The sequence below is a fragment of the Oncorhynchus keta genome, chromosome 20 (genome assembly GCF_023373465.1).
Source record: "Oncorhynchus keta strain PuntledgeMale-10-30-2019 chromosome 20, Oket_V2, whole genome shotgun sequence".
NCBI classification, from domain to species: Eukaryota; Metazoa; Chordata; class Actinopteri; order Salmoniformes; family Salmonidae; genus Oncorhynchus; species Oncorhynchus keta.
Window position 1 is genome coordinate 44,964,302 of NC_068440.1, and position 15,539 is coordinate 44,979,840.

The window sequence follows — 15,539 nt, forward strand, 5'->3', positions numbered from 1 at the left end:
GTTAGGTTGTAGTGGAAAGGTAAGGCAGGTATCATGTTAGGTTGTAGTGGAAAGGTAAGGCAGGTATCATGTTAGGTTGTAGTGGAAAGGTAAGGCAGGTATCATGTTAGGTTGTAGTGGAAAGGTAAGGCAGGTATCATGTTAGGTTGTAGTGGAAAGGTAAGGCAGGTATCATGTTAGGTTGTAGTGGAAAGGTAAGGCAGGTATCATGTTAGGTTGAAGCAGAAAGGTAAGGCAGGTATCATGTTAGGTTGTAGTGGAAAGGTAAGACAGGTATCATGTTAGGTTGCAGTGGAAAGGTAAGGCAGGTATCATGTTAGGTTGTAGTGGAAAGGTAAGGCAGGTATCATGTTAGGTTGTAGTGGAAAGGTAAGGCAGGTATCATGTTAGGTTGTAGTGGAAAGGTAAGACAGGTATCATGTTAGGTTGTAGTGGAAAGGTAAGGCAGGTATCATGTTAGGTTGTAGTGGAAAGGTAAGACAGGTATCATGTTAGGTTGTAGTGGAAAGGTAAGGCAGGTATCATGTTAGGTTGTAGTGGAAAGGTAAGGCAGGTATCATGTTAGGTTGTAGTGGAAAGGTAAGGCAGGTATCATGTTAGGTTGTAGTGGAAAGGTAAGACAGGTATCACGTTAGGTTGTAGTGGAAAGGTAAGACAGGTATCATGTTAGGTTGTAGTGGAAAGGTAAGACAGGTATCATGTTAGGTTGCGGTGGAAAGGTAAGGCAGGTATCATGTTAGGTTGTAGTGGAAAGGTAAGGCAGGTATCATGTTAGGTTGTAGTGGAAAGGTAAGACAGGTATCACGTTAGGTTGTAGTGGAAAGGTAAGGCAGGTATCATGTTAGGTTGTAGTGGAAAGGTAAGGCAGGTATCATGTTAGGTTGTAGTGGAAAGGTAAGGCAGGTATCATGTTAGGTTGAAGCAGAAAGGTAAGGCAGGTATCATGTTAGGTTGTAGTGGAAAGGTAAGACAGGTATCATGTTAGGTTGCAGTGGAAAGGTAAGGCAGGTATCATGTTAGGTTGTAGTGGAAAGGTAAGGCAGGTATCATGTTAGGTTGTAGTGGAAAGGTAAGACAGGTATCATGTTAGGTTGTAGTGGAAAGGTAAGGCAGTTATCATGTTAGGTTGTAGCGGAAAGGCAAGGCAGGTATCATGTTAGGTTGTAGTGGAAAGGTAAGGCAGGTATCATGTTAGGTTGAAGTGGAAAGGTAAGGCAGGTATCATGTTAGGTTGTAGTGGAAAGGTATGGCTTGATGACAGCGTTGCACACCCTTGACATTCTCTCAACCAACTTTATGAGGTAGTCACCTGTAAATCATTTCAATTAACTGGTGTGCCTTCTTAAAAGTTAATTTGTGGAATTTCTTTCCTTCTTAATGCGGGCTATACAGAAAGTAGCCCTATTTGATAAAATACCAAGTCCCTATTATGGCAAGAACAACTCAAAGAGAAATGACAGTCCATCATTACTTTAAGACATGAAGGTCAGACAATCTGGAAAATTTCAAGAACTTTGAAAGTTTCTTCAAGTGCAGTCGCAAAAACCATCAAGCGCTATAATGAAACTGGCTCTCATGAGGACCACCACAGGAAAGGAAGACCCAGAGTTCCCTCTGCTGCAGTGGGTAAGTTCATTAGAGTTACCAGCCTCAGAAATTGCAAACCAAATCAATTCTCAGTAAATCAAATCAAATCATATCAAATTTTATTTGTCACATACACATGGTTAGCAGATGTTAATGCGAGTGTAGCGAAATGCTTGTGCTTCTAGTTCCGACAATGCAGTGATAACCAACAAGTAATCTAACTAACAATTCCAAAACTACTGTCTTATACACAGTGTAAGGGGATAAAGAATATGTACATAAGGATATATGAATGAGTGATGGTACAGGGCAGCATACAGTAGATGGTATCGAGTACAGTATATACATATGAGATGAGTATGTAGACAAAGTAAACAAAGTGGCATAGTTAAAGTGGCTAGTGATACATGTATTACATAAGGATGCAGTCGATGATATAGAGTACAGTATATACGTATGCATATGAGATGAATAATGTAGGGTAAGTAACATTATATAAGGTAGCATTGTTTAAAGTGGCTAGTGATATATTTACATAATGTCCCATCAATTCCCATTATTAAAGTGGCTGGAGTTGGGTCAGTGTCAATGTCAGTGTGTTGGCAGCTCAATGTTAGTGGTGGCTGTTTAACAGTCTGATGGCCTTGAGATAGAAGCTGTTTTTCAGTCTCTCGGTCCCAGCTTTGATGCACCTGCACTGACCTCGCCTTCTGGATGATAGCGGGGTGAACAGGCAGTGGCTCGGGTGGTTGATGTCCTTGATGATCTTTATGGTCTTCCTGTAACATCGGGTGGTGTAGGTGTCCTGGAGGGCAGGTAGTTTGCCCCCGGTGATGCGTTGTGCAGACCTCACTACCCTCTGGAGAGCCTTACGTTTGAGGGCGGAGCAGTTGCCGTACCAGGCGGTGATACAGCCCGCCAGGATGCTCTCGATTGTGCATCTGTAGAAGATTGTGAGTGCTTTTGGTGACAAGCCGAATTTCTTCAGCCTCCTGAGGTTGAAGAGGCGCTGCTGCGCCTTCTTCACGACGCTGTCAGTGTGAGTGGACCAATTCAGTTTGTCTGTGATGTGTATGCCGAGGAACTTAAAACTTGCAACCCTCTCCACTACTGTTCCATCGATGTGGATAGGGGGGTGTTCCCTCTGCTGTTTCCTGAAGTCCACAATCATCTCCTTAGTTTTGTTGACGTTGAGTGTGAGGTTATTTTCCTGACACCACACTCCGAGGGCCCTCACCTCCTCCCTGTAGGCCGTCTCGTCGTTGTTGGTAATCAAGCCTACCACTGTTGTGTCGTCCGCAAACTTGATGATTGAGTTGGAGCGTGCGTGGCCACGCAGTCGTGGGTGAACAGGAGTACAGGAGAGGGCTCAGAACGCACCCTTGTGGGGCCCCCGTGTTGAGGATCAGCGGGAGGAGATGTTGTTGCCTACCCTCACCACCTGGGGGCGGCCCGTCAGGAAGTCCAGTACCCAGTTGCACAGGGCGGGTCGAGACCCAGGGTCTCGCGCTTGATGACGAGCTTGGAGGGTACTATGGTGTTGAATGCCGAGCTGTAGTCGATGAACAGCATTCTCACATAGGTATTCCTCTTGTCCAGGTGGGTTAGGGCAGTGTGCAGTGTGGTTGAGATTGCATCGTCTGTGGACCTATTTGGGCGGTAAGCAAATTGGAGTGGGTCTAGGGTGTCAGGTAGGGTGGAGGTGATATGGTCCTTGACTAGTCTCTCAAAGCACTTCATGATGACGGAAGTGAGTGCTACGGGCGGTAGTCGTTTAGCTCAGTTACCTTAGCTTTCTTGGGAACAGGAACAATGGTGGCCCTCTTGAAGCATGTGGGAACAGCAGACTGGTATAGGGATTGATTGAATATGTCCGTAAACACACCGGCCAGCTGGTCTGCGCATGCTCTGAGGGCGCGGCTGGGGATGCCGTCTGGGCCTGCAGCCTTGCGAGGGTTAACACGTTTAAATGTCTTACTCACCTCGGCTGCAGTGAAGGAGAGACCGCATGTTTCCGTTGCAGGCCGTGTCAGTGGCACTGTATTGTCCTCAAAGCGGGCAAAAAAGTTATTTAGTCTGCCTGGGAGCAAGACATCCTGGTCCGTGACTGGGCTGGATTTCATCTTGTAGTCCGTGATTGACTGTAGACCCTGCCACATGCCTCTTGTGTCTGAGCCGTTGAATTGAGATTCCACTTTGTCTCTGTACTGACGCTTAGCTTGTTTAATAGCCTTGCGGAGGGAATAGCTGCACTGTTTGTATTTGGTCATGTTACCAGACACCTTGCCCTGATTAAAAGCAGTGGTTCGCGCTTTCAGTTTCACGCGAATGCTGCCATCAATCCACGGTTTCTGGTTAGGGAATGTTTTTATCGTTGCTATGGGAACGACATCTTCAATGCACGTTCTAATGAACTCGCACACCGAATCAGCGTATTCGTCAATATTTTTATCTGACGCAATACGAAACATGTCCCAGTCCACGTGATGGAAGCAGTCTTGGAGTGTGGAGTCAGCTTGGTCGGACCAGCGTTGGACAGACCTCAGCGTGGGAGCCTCTTGTTTAGGTTCCTGTCTGTAGGCAGGGATCAACAAAATGGAGTCGTGGTCAGCTTTTCCGAAAGGGGGGCGGGGCAGGGCCTTATATGCATTGCGGAAGTTAGAGTAACAATGATCCAAGGTTTTACTACCCCTGGTTGCGCAATCGATATGCTGATACAATTTAGGGAGTCTTGTTTTCAGATTAGCTTTGTTAAAATCCCCAGCTACAATGAATGCAGCCTCCGGATAAATGGTTTCCAGTTTGCAAAGAGTTAAATAAAGTTCGTTCAGAGCCATCGATGTGTCTGCTTGGGGGGGGATATATACGGCTGTGATTATAATCGAAGAGAATTCTCTTGGTAGATAATGCGGTCTACATTTGATTGTGAGGAATTCTAAATCAGGTGAATTTGAGTTCCTGTATGTTTCTTTCATCACACCATGTCTCGTTAGTCATGAGGCATACGCCCCCGCCACTCTTCTTACCAGAAAGATGTTTGTTTCTGTCGGCGCGATGCGTGGAGAAACCCGTTGGCTGCACCGCCCCGGATAGCGTCTCTCCAGTGAGCCATGTTTTTGTGAAGCAGAGAACGTTACAGTCTCTGATGTCCCCCTGGAATGCTACCCTTGCTCGGATTTCATCAACCTTGTTGTCAAGAGACTGGACATTGGCAAGAAGAATGCTGGGGAGTGGTGCGCGATGTGCCCGTCTCCGGAGTCTGACCAGAAGACCGCTACGTTTCCCTCTTTTACGAAGTCGAGGAAAACATATTCTTGGTCGTACTGATGGTGAGTTGACGCTGATCTTATATTCAGTAGTTCTTCTCGACTGTATGTAATGAAACCTAAGATGACCTGGGGTATGTAATGTAAGAAATAACACGTAAAAAAAACTAAAAACTGCATAGTTTCCTAGGAACGCGAAGCGAGGCGGCCATCTCTGTCGGCGCCGGAAGTAGTCCCACTAAGTCCAGTATCTACTGGTCAGGGAAGCCTTCATGTTCAAATTGCTGCACAGAAACCACTACTAAAGGACAGCAATAAGAAGATGAGACTTGATTGGGCCAAGAAACACGAGCAATGGACATTAGACCAGTGGACATTAGACCAGTGGACATTAGACCAGTGGGCATTAGACCAGTGGACATTAGACCAGTGGACATTAGCCCAAAGGACATTAGACCAGTGGACATTAGACCAGTGGACATTAGACCAGTGGACATTAGACCAGTGGACATTAGACCAATGGACATTAGACCAGTGGACATTAGACCAATGGACATTAGACCAGTGGACATTAGACCAGTGGACATTAGACCAATAGACATTAGACCAGTGGACATTAGACCAGTGGACATTAGACCAGTGGACATTAGACCAGTGGACATTAGACCAATGGACATTAGACCAGTGGACATTAGACCAGTGGACATTAGACCAATAGACATTAGACCAGTGGACATTAGACCAGTGGACATTAGACCAGTGGACATTAGACCAGTGGACATTAGACCAGTGGACATTAGACCAGTGGACATTAGACCAGTGGACATTAGACCAGTGGACATTAGACCAGTGGACATTAGACCAGTGGACATTAGACCAGTGGACATTAGACCAGTGGACATTAGACCAGTGGACATTAGACCAGTGGACATTAGACCAGTGGACATTAGACCAGTGGACATTGGTCTGATGAGTCCAAAATTGAGATTTTTGGTTCCAACCGCCGTGTCATTGTGAGATGCGATGTGGGTGAACGGATGATCCCTGCATGTGTAGTTACCTCCGTGAAGCATGGAGGTGGTGGTGTGATGGTTGGGGGGAGCTTTGCTGGTGACACTGTCTGTGATTTATTTAGAATTCAAGGCACACTTAACCAGCATGGCTACAACAGCATTTTGCAGCGATACGCCATCCCTTCTGGTTTCGACTTAGTGGGACTATCAGTTGTTTTTCATTTCAACAGGACAATGACCCGACACACCTCCAGGCTGTGAATGAAGGAAAAGCATCCGACAAGGAACTGTATAAAGATGGAAAAGCATTCCAGGTGAAGCTGGTTGAGAGAATGCCAAGAGCGAGGATATTTGATGAATCTTAAAAATAAAATATATTTTGATTTGTTTAACACATTTTTGGTTACTACATGATTCCATATATGTTATTTCACAGTTTTGATGTTTTCACTGTTATTCTACAATGTAGAAAATAGTAAAAATAAAGAAAAACCCTGGAATGTTCTTTAACTTTTGACCGTTACTCTACATACATCAACAACAGTCAGATCTGTATATATCATTATTTCATTATTATTATTCATTTATAAACCAGTTTTGCTCTAGATGTATGTATTTTTTTATAATTATATTATAATTATAATTATAATTATTATATATATATTTATAATTGCTTGTACTTATACATTTACACAATAAATACAATTGTTCCCAAAAATATGTTTTTAGGGTGACTTTGATATCAATATTTTATGTTTTCTAACACTAATTTATATTTAATAAATGTTGGTTTGTTACCTATGCAGATGTTATTGTTGTCGTTGTTTTTTTGGTGGGGGGTGTTTGTGTCTGACCCCATGATGCAGGTGTTGGTACATTACCTATGCAGATGGGTTTTTGTTTGTTCCAGGAGGGCTTGCTGTCTGACCCCAGGATGCAGGTCAAGGTGGCGTCTCCCTCCAGAGTATATCCACTATCACAGTAGTAGGTGGTGGTTGAACCCAGCTTCAAGTCAGCTCCAACCCTGGTACCGTTCCTCACCACCCCCGGCTCAAAGCATGACTCTCTAGGGTTCTCTGAGAGAGAGGGACAGAGACAGAGAGAGACAGAGACAGAGACAGAGAGAGAGAGAGAGAGAGAGAGAGAGAGAGAGAGAGAGAGAGAGAGAGAGAGAGAGAGTACAGAGAGAGAGAGAGAGAGAGAGAGAGAGAGAGAGAGAGAGGGAGAGAGAGAGAGAGAGAGAGAGAGAGAGAGAGAGAGAGTACAGAGACAGAGTGAGAGAGAGAGAGAGAGAGAGAGAAAGAGAGAGAGAGAGAGAGAGAGAGAGAGAGAGAGAGAGAGAGAGAGAGAGAGAGAGAGAGAGAGAGAGAGAGAGAGAGTACAGAGAGAGTACAGAGAGAGAGAGAGAGAGAGTACAGAGAGAGAGAGAGAGAGAGGGAGAGAGAGAGAGAGAGAGAGAGAGAGAGAGAGAGAGAGAGAGAGACAGAGACAGAGTACAGAGAGAGAGAGAGAGAGAGAGTACAGAGAGAGAGAGAGAGAGAGAGAGAGAGAGAGAGAGAGAGAGAGAGAGAGAGAGAGAGAGAGAGAGAGAGAGAGAGAGAGAGAGAGTACAGAGACAGAGACAGAGAGAGACAGAGACAGAGACAGAGAGAGAGAGAGAGAGAGAGAGAGTACAGAGAGAGTACAGAGAGAGAGAGAGAGAGAGTACAGAGAGAGTACAGAGAGAGAGATAGAGAGAGAGAGTACAGAGAGAGAGAGAGAGAGAGAGAGAGAGAGAGAGAGAGAGAGAGAGAGAGAGAGAGAGTACAGAGACACAGAGTGAGAGAGAGAGAGAGAGAGAGAGAGAGAGAGAGAGAGAGAGAGAGAGAGAGAGAGAGAGAGAGAGAGAGAGAGAGAGGGAGAGACAGGAAACACAGTGGAAGATGTGTTAATGAGACTAGATAATAATAAGAAAATAAGCTTTGATTTCAAAGGATATCTGTGGAAAGGGACAGAGAGTTAGTTTGTCAAAACTAGACAGAATGAGACAAGAAACCCAAAGTATGACTCTCTATGGTTCGCTGTGAATGGAGAGAGAGAGACAGGGTGCTAGATGTCTATGGTTCTCAGTGAATGGAGAGAGAGAGAGACAGGGTGGTAGATGTCTATGGTTCTCAGTGAGTGAAGAGAGAGAGACAGGGTGGTAGATGTCTAGCTATATGGTTCTCAGTAAATGGAGAGAGAGAGACAGGGTGCTAGATGTCTAGCTATATGGTTCTCTGTGAGTGGAGAGAGAGACAGGGTGGTAGATGTCTAGCTATATGGTTCTCAGTAAATGGAGAGAGAGAGACAGGGTGCTAGATGTCTAGCTATATGGTTCTCAGTGAGTGGAGAGAGAGAGACAGGGTGGTAGATGTCTATGGTTCTCAGTGAGTGGAGAGAGAGAGACAGGGTGGTAGATGTCTATGGTTCTCTGTGGATGGAGAGAGAGAGAGACAGGGTGGTAGATGTCTAACTCTATGGTTCTCAGTGAATGGAGAGAGAGAGACAGGGTGGTAATGTCTATGGTTCTCTGTGGATGGAGAGAGAGAGACAGGGTGGTAGATGTCTATGGTTCTCAGTGAATGGAGAGAGAGACAGGGTGGTAATGTCTATGGTTCTCAGTGAATGGAGAGAGAGAGACAGGGTGGTAATGTCTATGGTTCTCAGTGAATGGAGAGAGAGAGACAGGGTGGTAGATGTCTATGGTTCTCAGTGAGTGGAGAGAGAGAGACAGGGTGGTAATGTCTATGGTTCTCAGTGAATGGAGAGAGAGAGACAGGGTGGTAATGTCTATGGTTCGCTGTGGATGGAGAGAGAGAGACAGGGTGGTAGATGTCTATGGTTCTCAGTGAGTGGAGAGAGAGAGACAGGGTGGTAATGTCTATGGTTCTCAGTGAATGGAGAGAGAGACAGGGTGGTAATGTCTATGGTTCTCAGTGAATGGAGAGAGAGAGACAGGGTGTTAATGTCTATGGTTCTCAGTGAATGGAGAGAGAGAGACAGGGTGGTAATGTCTATGGTTCGCTGTGGATGGAGAGAGAGAGACAGGGTGGTAGATGTCTATGGTTTGCTCTGGATGGAGAGAGAGAGACAGGGTGGTAATGTCTATGGTTCGCTGTGGATGGAGAGAGAGAGACAGGGTGGTAGATGTCTATGGTTTGCTCTGGATGGAGAGAGAGAGACAGGGTGGTAGATGTCTATGGTTCTCAGTGAATGGAGAGAGAGAGACAGGGTGGTAGATGTCTATGGTTCTCAGTGAATGGAGAGAGAGAGACAGGGTGGTAGATGTCTATGGTTCTCAGTGAATGGAGAGAGAGAGACAGGGTGGTAGATGTCTATGGTTCGCTCTGGATGGAGAGAGAGAGACAGGGTGGTAGTTGTCTATGGTTCGCTGTGGATGGAGAGAGAGAGACAGGGTGGTAGATGTCTATGGTTCGCTCTGAATGGAGAGAGAGAGACAGGGTGGTAGATGTCTATGGTTCGCTCTGGATGGAGAGAGAGACAGGGTGGTAATGTCTATGGTTCTCAGTGAATGGAGAGAGAGAGACAGGGTGGTAGATGTCTATGGTTCTCAGTGAATGGAGAGAGAGAGACAGGGTGGTAATGTCTATGGTTCTCAGTGAATGGAGAGAGAGAGACAGGGTGGTAGATGTCTATGGTTCGCTCTGGATGGAGAGAGAGAGACAGGGTGGTAATGTCTATGGTGCTCAGTGGATGGAGAGAGAGAGACAGGGTGGTAGATGTCTATGGTTCTCAGTGAATGGAGAGAGAGAGACAGGGTGGTAGATGTCTATGGTTCGCTCTGGATGGAGAGAGAGAGACAGGGTGGTAGATGTCTATGGTTTGCTCTGGATGGAGAGAGAGAGACAGGGTGGTAATGTCTATGGTTCGCTGTGGATGGAGAGAGAGAGACAGGGTGGTAGATGTCTATGGTTTGCTCTGGATGGAGAGAGAGAGACAGGGTGGTAGATGTCTATGGTTCTCAGTGAATGGAGAGAGAGAGACAGGGTGGTAGATGTCTATGGTTCTCAGTGAATGGAGAGAGAGAGACAGGGTGGTAGATGTCTATGGTTCTCAGTGAATGGAGAGAGAGAGACAGGGTGGTAGATGTCTATGGTTCTCTGGATGGAGAGAGAGAGACAGGGTGGTAGTTGTCTATGGTTCTCTGTGGATGGAGAGAGAGAGACAGGGTGGTAGATGTCTATGGTTCTCTGAATGGAGAGAGAGAGACAGGGTGGTAGATGTCTATGGTTCGCTCTGGATGGAGAGAGAGACAGGGTGGTAATGTCTATGGTTCTCAGTGAATGGAGAGAGAGAGACAGGGTGGTAGATGTCTATGGTTCTCAGTGAATGGAGAGAGAGAGACAGGGTGGTAATGTCTATGGTTCTCAGTGAATGGAGAGAGAGAGACAGGGTGGTAGATGTCTATGGTTCGCTCTGGATGGAGAGAGAGAGACAGGGTGGTAATGTCTATGGTTCTCAGTGAATGGAGAGAGAGAGACAGGGTGGTAGATGTCTATGGTTCGCTCTGGATGGAGAGAGAGAGACAGGGTGGTAGATGTCTATGGTTCGCTCTGGATGGAGAGAGAGAGACAGGGTGGTAGATGTCTATGGTTCGCTCTGGATGGAGAGAGAGAGACAGGGTGGTAGATGTCTATGGTTTGCTCTGGATGGAGAGAGAGAGAGACAACGGTCGAGTACATTTGTTAATCAGACTTCAGTATCAGGCTGAAGACCCCAATATAATACAAACAAAAAAGACAGAAAAAAATACAATCCCGCAAGAAAGTAGAGAAGTTATGAAACAGGAAATATGAAGGATTGTCTGCCTCAGAAACGAACGGTGGCTGGTGTGGGAACTGAAGACAGATTATGTGATTTGATTCCTTCAATTTGTTTTTGGTTAATTTATTTTTTGTAAGTGTCTCCATTCCTTCCATCTCTCATCCCACCCTCCTCCTCTCCCTCCTCTCCCTCCTCCTCTCCCTCCTCTCCTCCTCCTCTCCCTCCTCTCCCTCCTCCTCTCCCTCCTCCTCTCCCTCCTCTCCCTCCTCCTCACCCTCCTCCCCTCCCTCCTCCTCTCTCTCCTCTCCCTCCTCCTCTCCCTCCTCTCCCTCCTCCTCTCCCTCCCCTCTCCCTCCTCCTCTCCCTCCTCTCCCTCCTCCTCTCCCTCCTCTCCCTCCTCCCTCTCCCTCCTCCTCTCCCTCCTCTCCCTCCTCTCCCTCCTCCTCCCCCTCCTCTCCCTCCTCTCCCTCCTCCTCACCCTCCTCTCCCTCCTCTCCCTCCTCCTCACCCTCCTCCTCTCCATCCTCTCCCTCCTCTCCCTCCTCCTCTCCCTCCTCCTCTCCCTCCTCTCCCTCCTCCTCCCCCCCCTCTCCCTCCTCCTCTCCCTCCTCCTCACCCCCCTCCTCTCCCTCCTCCTCACCCTCCTACTCTCCCTCTTCCTCACCCTCCTCCTCTCCCTCCTCTCCCTCCTCCATCTCCCTCCTCTCCCTCCTCCTCACCCTCCTCCTCTCCCTCCTCCTCTCCCTCCTCCTCACTCTCCTCCTCTCCCTCCTCTCCCTCCTCTCCCTCCTCCATCTCCCTCCTCTCCCTCCTCCTCACCCTCCTCCTCTCCCTCCTCCTCTCCCTCCTCCTCACCCTCCTCCTCTCCCTCTACCATTGACAGTACCCTCTCATCTTTGGCTGAAAGAGGTAGGGAGGCAAATAAACATGATCCTTCCCCCTCCCTCACCGCCTGTCTGTAACTGGTAAAGGGAGACAGACAGACAGACAGACAGCCAGACAGACAGACAGACAGACAGACAGACAGACAGACAGACAGACAGACAGACAGACAGACAGACAGACAGACAGACAGACAGACAGACAGACAGAGGACGTAATTGAGGCATATGTCTAGCCCAAGGTCTGCTGACTACACACAACTGTCCTTCCAGCCAGTACTTCTGTGTGTGTGTTTGAGCGTGTGCCTGGGTCTGTGTGTGTGTGTGTGTGTGTGTAGCAGACGGTACAATGCTCCTCGCTAGAGCCCTGAACCACAGATCAATCAACACAGAGAAACGCCCCGCTCCATTTAGCGTCAACATCACACAGCAGACTTAATATTAACCTCCTAGTGGAATCTAACGACCTTGAGAAAACACAAGCCAAAATGCCGTGTTCGATTTGTACAAATAATGACCACAGACAGACTGGTCCGTGTTTACCCCTCTAAACATTAAACACAGTGTTTACCCGTGCACCCCTAAACATTAAACACAGTGTTTACCCCCCTAAACATTAAACACAGTGTTTACCCCCCTAAACATTAAACACAGTGTTTACCCGTGCACCCCTAAACATTAAACACAGTGTTTACCCGTGCACCCCTAAACATTAAACACAGTGTTTACCCCCCTAAACATTAAACACAGTGTTTACCCCCCTAAACATTAAACACAGTGTTTACCCCCCTAAACATTAAACACAGTGTTTACCCCTCTAAACATTAAACACAGTGTTTACCCGTGCACCCCTAAACATTAAACACAGTGTTTACCCCTCTAAACATTAAACACAGTGTTTACCCGTGCACCCCTAAACATTAAACACAGTGTTTACCCCTCTAAACATTAAACACAGTGTTTACCCCCTAAACATTAAACACAGTGTTTACCCGTGCACCCCTAAACATTAAACACAGTGTTTACCCGTGCACCCCTAAACATTAAACACAGTGTTTACCCCCCTAAACATTAAACACAGTGTTTACCCGTGCACCCCTAAACATTAAACACAGTGTTTACCCGTGCACCCCTAAACATTAAACACAGTGTTTACCCCCCTAAACATTAAACACAGTGTTTACCCCCCTAAACATTAAACACAGTGTTTACCCCCTAAACATTAAACACAGTGTTTACCCCACTAAACATTAAACACAGTGTTTACCCCCTAAACATTAAACACAGTGTTTACCCGTGCACCCCTAAACATTAAACACAGTGTTTACCCCCCTAAACATTAAACACAGTGTTTACCCCCCTAAACATTAAACACAGTGTTTACCCCCTAAACATTAAACACAGTGTTTACCCGTGCACCCCTAAACATTAAACACAGTGTTTACCCCCTAAACATTAAACACAGTGTTTACCCCCCTAAACATTAAACACAGTGTTTACCCGTGCACCCCTAAACATTAAACACAGTGTTTACCCCTAAACATTAAACACAGTGTTTACCCGTGCACCCCTAAACATTAAACACAGTGTTTACCCGTGCACCCCTAAACATTAAACACAGTGTTTACCTGTGCACCCCTAAACATTAAACACAGTGTTTACCCGTGCACCCCTAAACATTAAACACAGTGTTTACCCGTGCACCCCTAAACATTAAACACAGTGTTTACCCCCCTAAACATTAAACACAGTGTTTACCCCTCTAAACATTAAACACAGTGTTTACCCCCCTAAACATTAAACACAGTGTTTACCCCCCTAAACATTAAACACAGTGTTTACCCCCCTAAACATTAAACACAGTGTGGGCTTCCCTCTCCATGCAGATAGAGGTCTGTTAGTCAGGCGGCTTCCCTCTCCATGCAGATGGAGTTCTGTTAGCCAGGTGGCTTCCCTCTCCATGCAGATGGAGTTCTGTTAGTCAGGCGGCTTCCCTCTCCATGCAGATGGAGTTCTGTTAGTCAGGTGGCTTCCCTCTCCATGCAGATGGAGTTCTGTTAGTCAGGTGGCTTCCCTCTCCATGCAGATGGAGTTCTGTTAGTCAGGTGGCTTCCCTCTCCATGCAGATGGACTTCTGTTAGTCAGGCGGCTTCCCTCTCCATGCAGATAGAGTTCTGTTAGTCAGGCGGCTTCCCTCTCCATACAGATGGAGTTCTGTTAGCCAGGTGGCTTCCCTCTCCATGCAGATGGAGTTCTGTTAGCCAGGCTGCTTCCCTCTCCATGCAGATGGAGTTCTGTTAGCCAGGCGGCTTCCCTCTCCATACAGATGGAGTTCTGTTAGCCAGGCGGCTTCCCTCTCCATGCAGATGGAGTTATGTTAGTCAGGTGGCTTCCTCTCCATGCAGATGGAATTCTGTTAGCCAGGCGGCTTCCCTCTCCATGCAGATGGAATTCTGTTAGCCAGGCGGCTTCCCTCTCCATGCAGATGGAGTTCTGTTAGCCAGGTGGCTTCCTCTCCATGCAGATGGAGTTCTGTTAGTCAGGCGGCTTCCTCTCCATGCAGATGTAGTTCTGTTAGTCAGGTGGCTTCCCTCTCCATGCAGATGGAGTTCTGTTAGTCAGGCGGCTTCCTCTCCATGTAGATGGAGGTCTGTTAGTCAGGTGGCTTCCTCTCCATGCAGATGGACTTCTGTTAGTCAGGCGGCTTCCCTCTCCATGCAGATAGAGTTCTGTTAGTCAGGCGGCTTCCCTCTCCATACAGATGGAGTTCTGTTAGCCAGGTGGCTTCCCTCTCCATGCAGATGGAGTTCTGTTAGCCAGGCTGCTTCCCTCTCCATGCAGATGGAGTTCTGTTAGCCAGGCGGCTTCCCTCTCCATACAGATGGAGTTCTGTTAGCCAGGCGGCTTCCCTCTCCATGCAGATGGAGTTATGTTAGTCAGGTGGCTTCCCTCTCCATGCAGATGGAGTTCTGTTAGCCAGGCGGCTTCCCTCTCCATGCAGATGGAGTTCTGTTAGTCAGGCGGCTTCCCTCTCCATGCAGATGGAGTTCTGTTAGTCAGGTGGCTTCCCTCTCCATGCAGATGGAGTTCTGTTAGTCAGGTGGCTTCCCTCTCCATGCAGATGGAGTTCTGTTAGTCAGGTGGCTTCCCTCTCCATGCAGATGGAGTTCTGTTAGTCAGGTGGCTTCCCTCTCCATGCAGATGGAGTTATGTTAGTCAGGTGGCTTCCCTCTCCATGCAGATGGAGTTCTGTTAGCCAGGTGGCTTCCCTCTCCATGCAGATGGAGTTCTGTTAGCCAGGCGGCTTTCCCTCTCCATGCAGATGGAGTTCTGTTAGTCAGGTGGCTTCCCTCTCCATGCAGATGGAGTTCTGTTAGTCAGGTGGCTTCCCTCTCCATGCAGATGGAGTTCTGTTAGTCAGGTGGCTTCCCTCTCCATGCAGATGGACTTCTGTTAGTCAGGCGGCTTCCCTCTCCATGCAGATAGAGTTCTGTTAGTCAGGCGGCTTCCCTCTCCATGCAGATGGAGTTCTGTTAGCCAGGCGGCTTCCCCTCTACATGCAGATGGAGTACTGTTAGTCATGTGGCTTCCCTCTCCATGCAGCCTGAGTTCTGTTAGTCAGGTGGCTTCCCTCTACATGCAGATGGAGTTCTGTTAGCCAGGCTGCTTCCCCTCTCCATGCAGATGGAGTTCTGTTAGCCAGGGGGCTTCCCTCTCCATGCAGATAGAGTTCTGTTAGCCAGGCTGCTTCCCTCTCCATGCAGATAGAGTTCTGTTAGCCAGGCTGCTTCCCTCTCCATGCAGATGGAGTTCTGTTAGCCAGGCGGCTTCCCTCTCCATGCAGATGGAGTTCTGTTAGCCAGGCGGCTTCCCTCTCCATGCAGATGGAGTTCTGTTAGTCAGGTGGCTTCCCTCTCCATGCAGATGGACTTCTGTTAGTCAGGTGGCTTCCCTCTCCATGCAGATGGAGTTCTGTTAGTCAGGTG

The 15,539-nt window shown here is 47.5% G+C and overlaps 1 protein-coding gene across 1 annotated transcript in view; it reads right to left on the reverse strand.

The window, feature by feature from the left end:
* The window catches only part of LOC118381542 (CUB and sushi domain-containing protein 2-like), a 1,147,246-nt gene that overhangs the window by 285,828 nt on the left and 845,879 nt on the right, over window positions 1-15,539 (reverse strand). Inside the window, 1 exon segment of the mRNA XM_052473074.1 lies at window positions 6,748-6,942. Coding sequence (XP_052329034.1) covers window positions 6,748-6,942 — 195 coding nt within the window.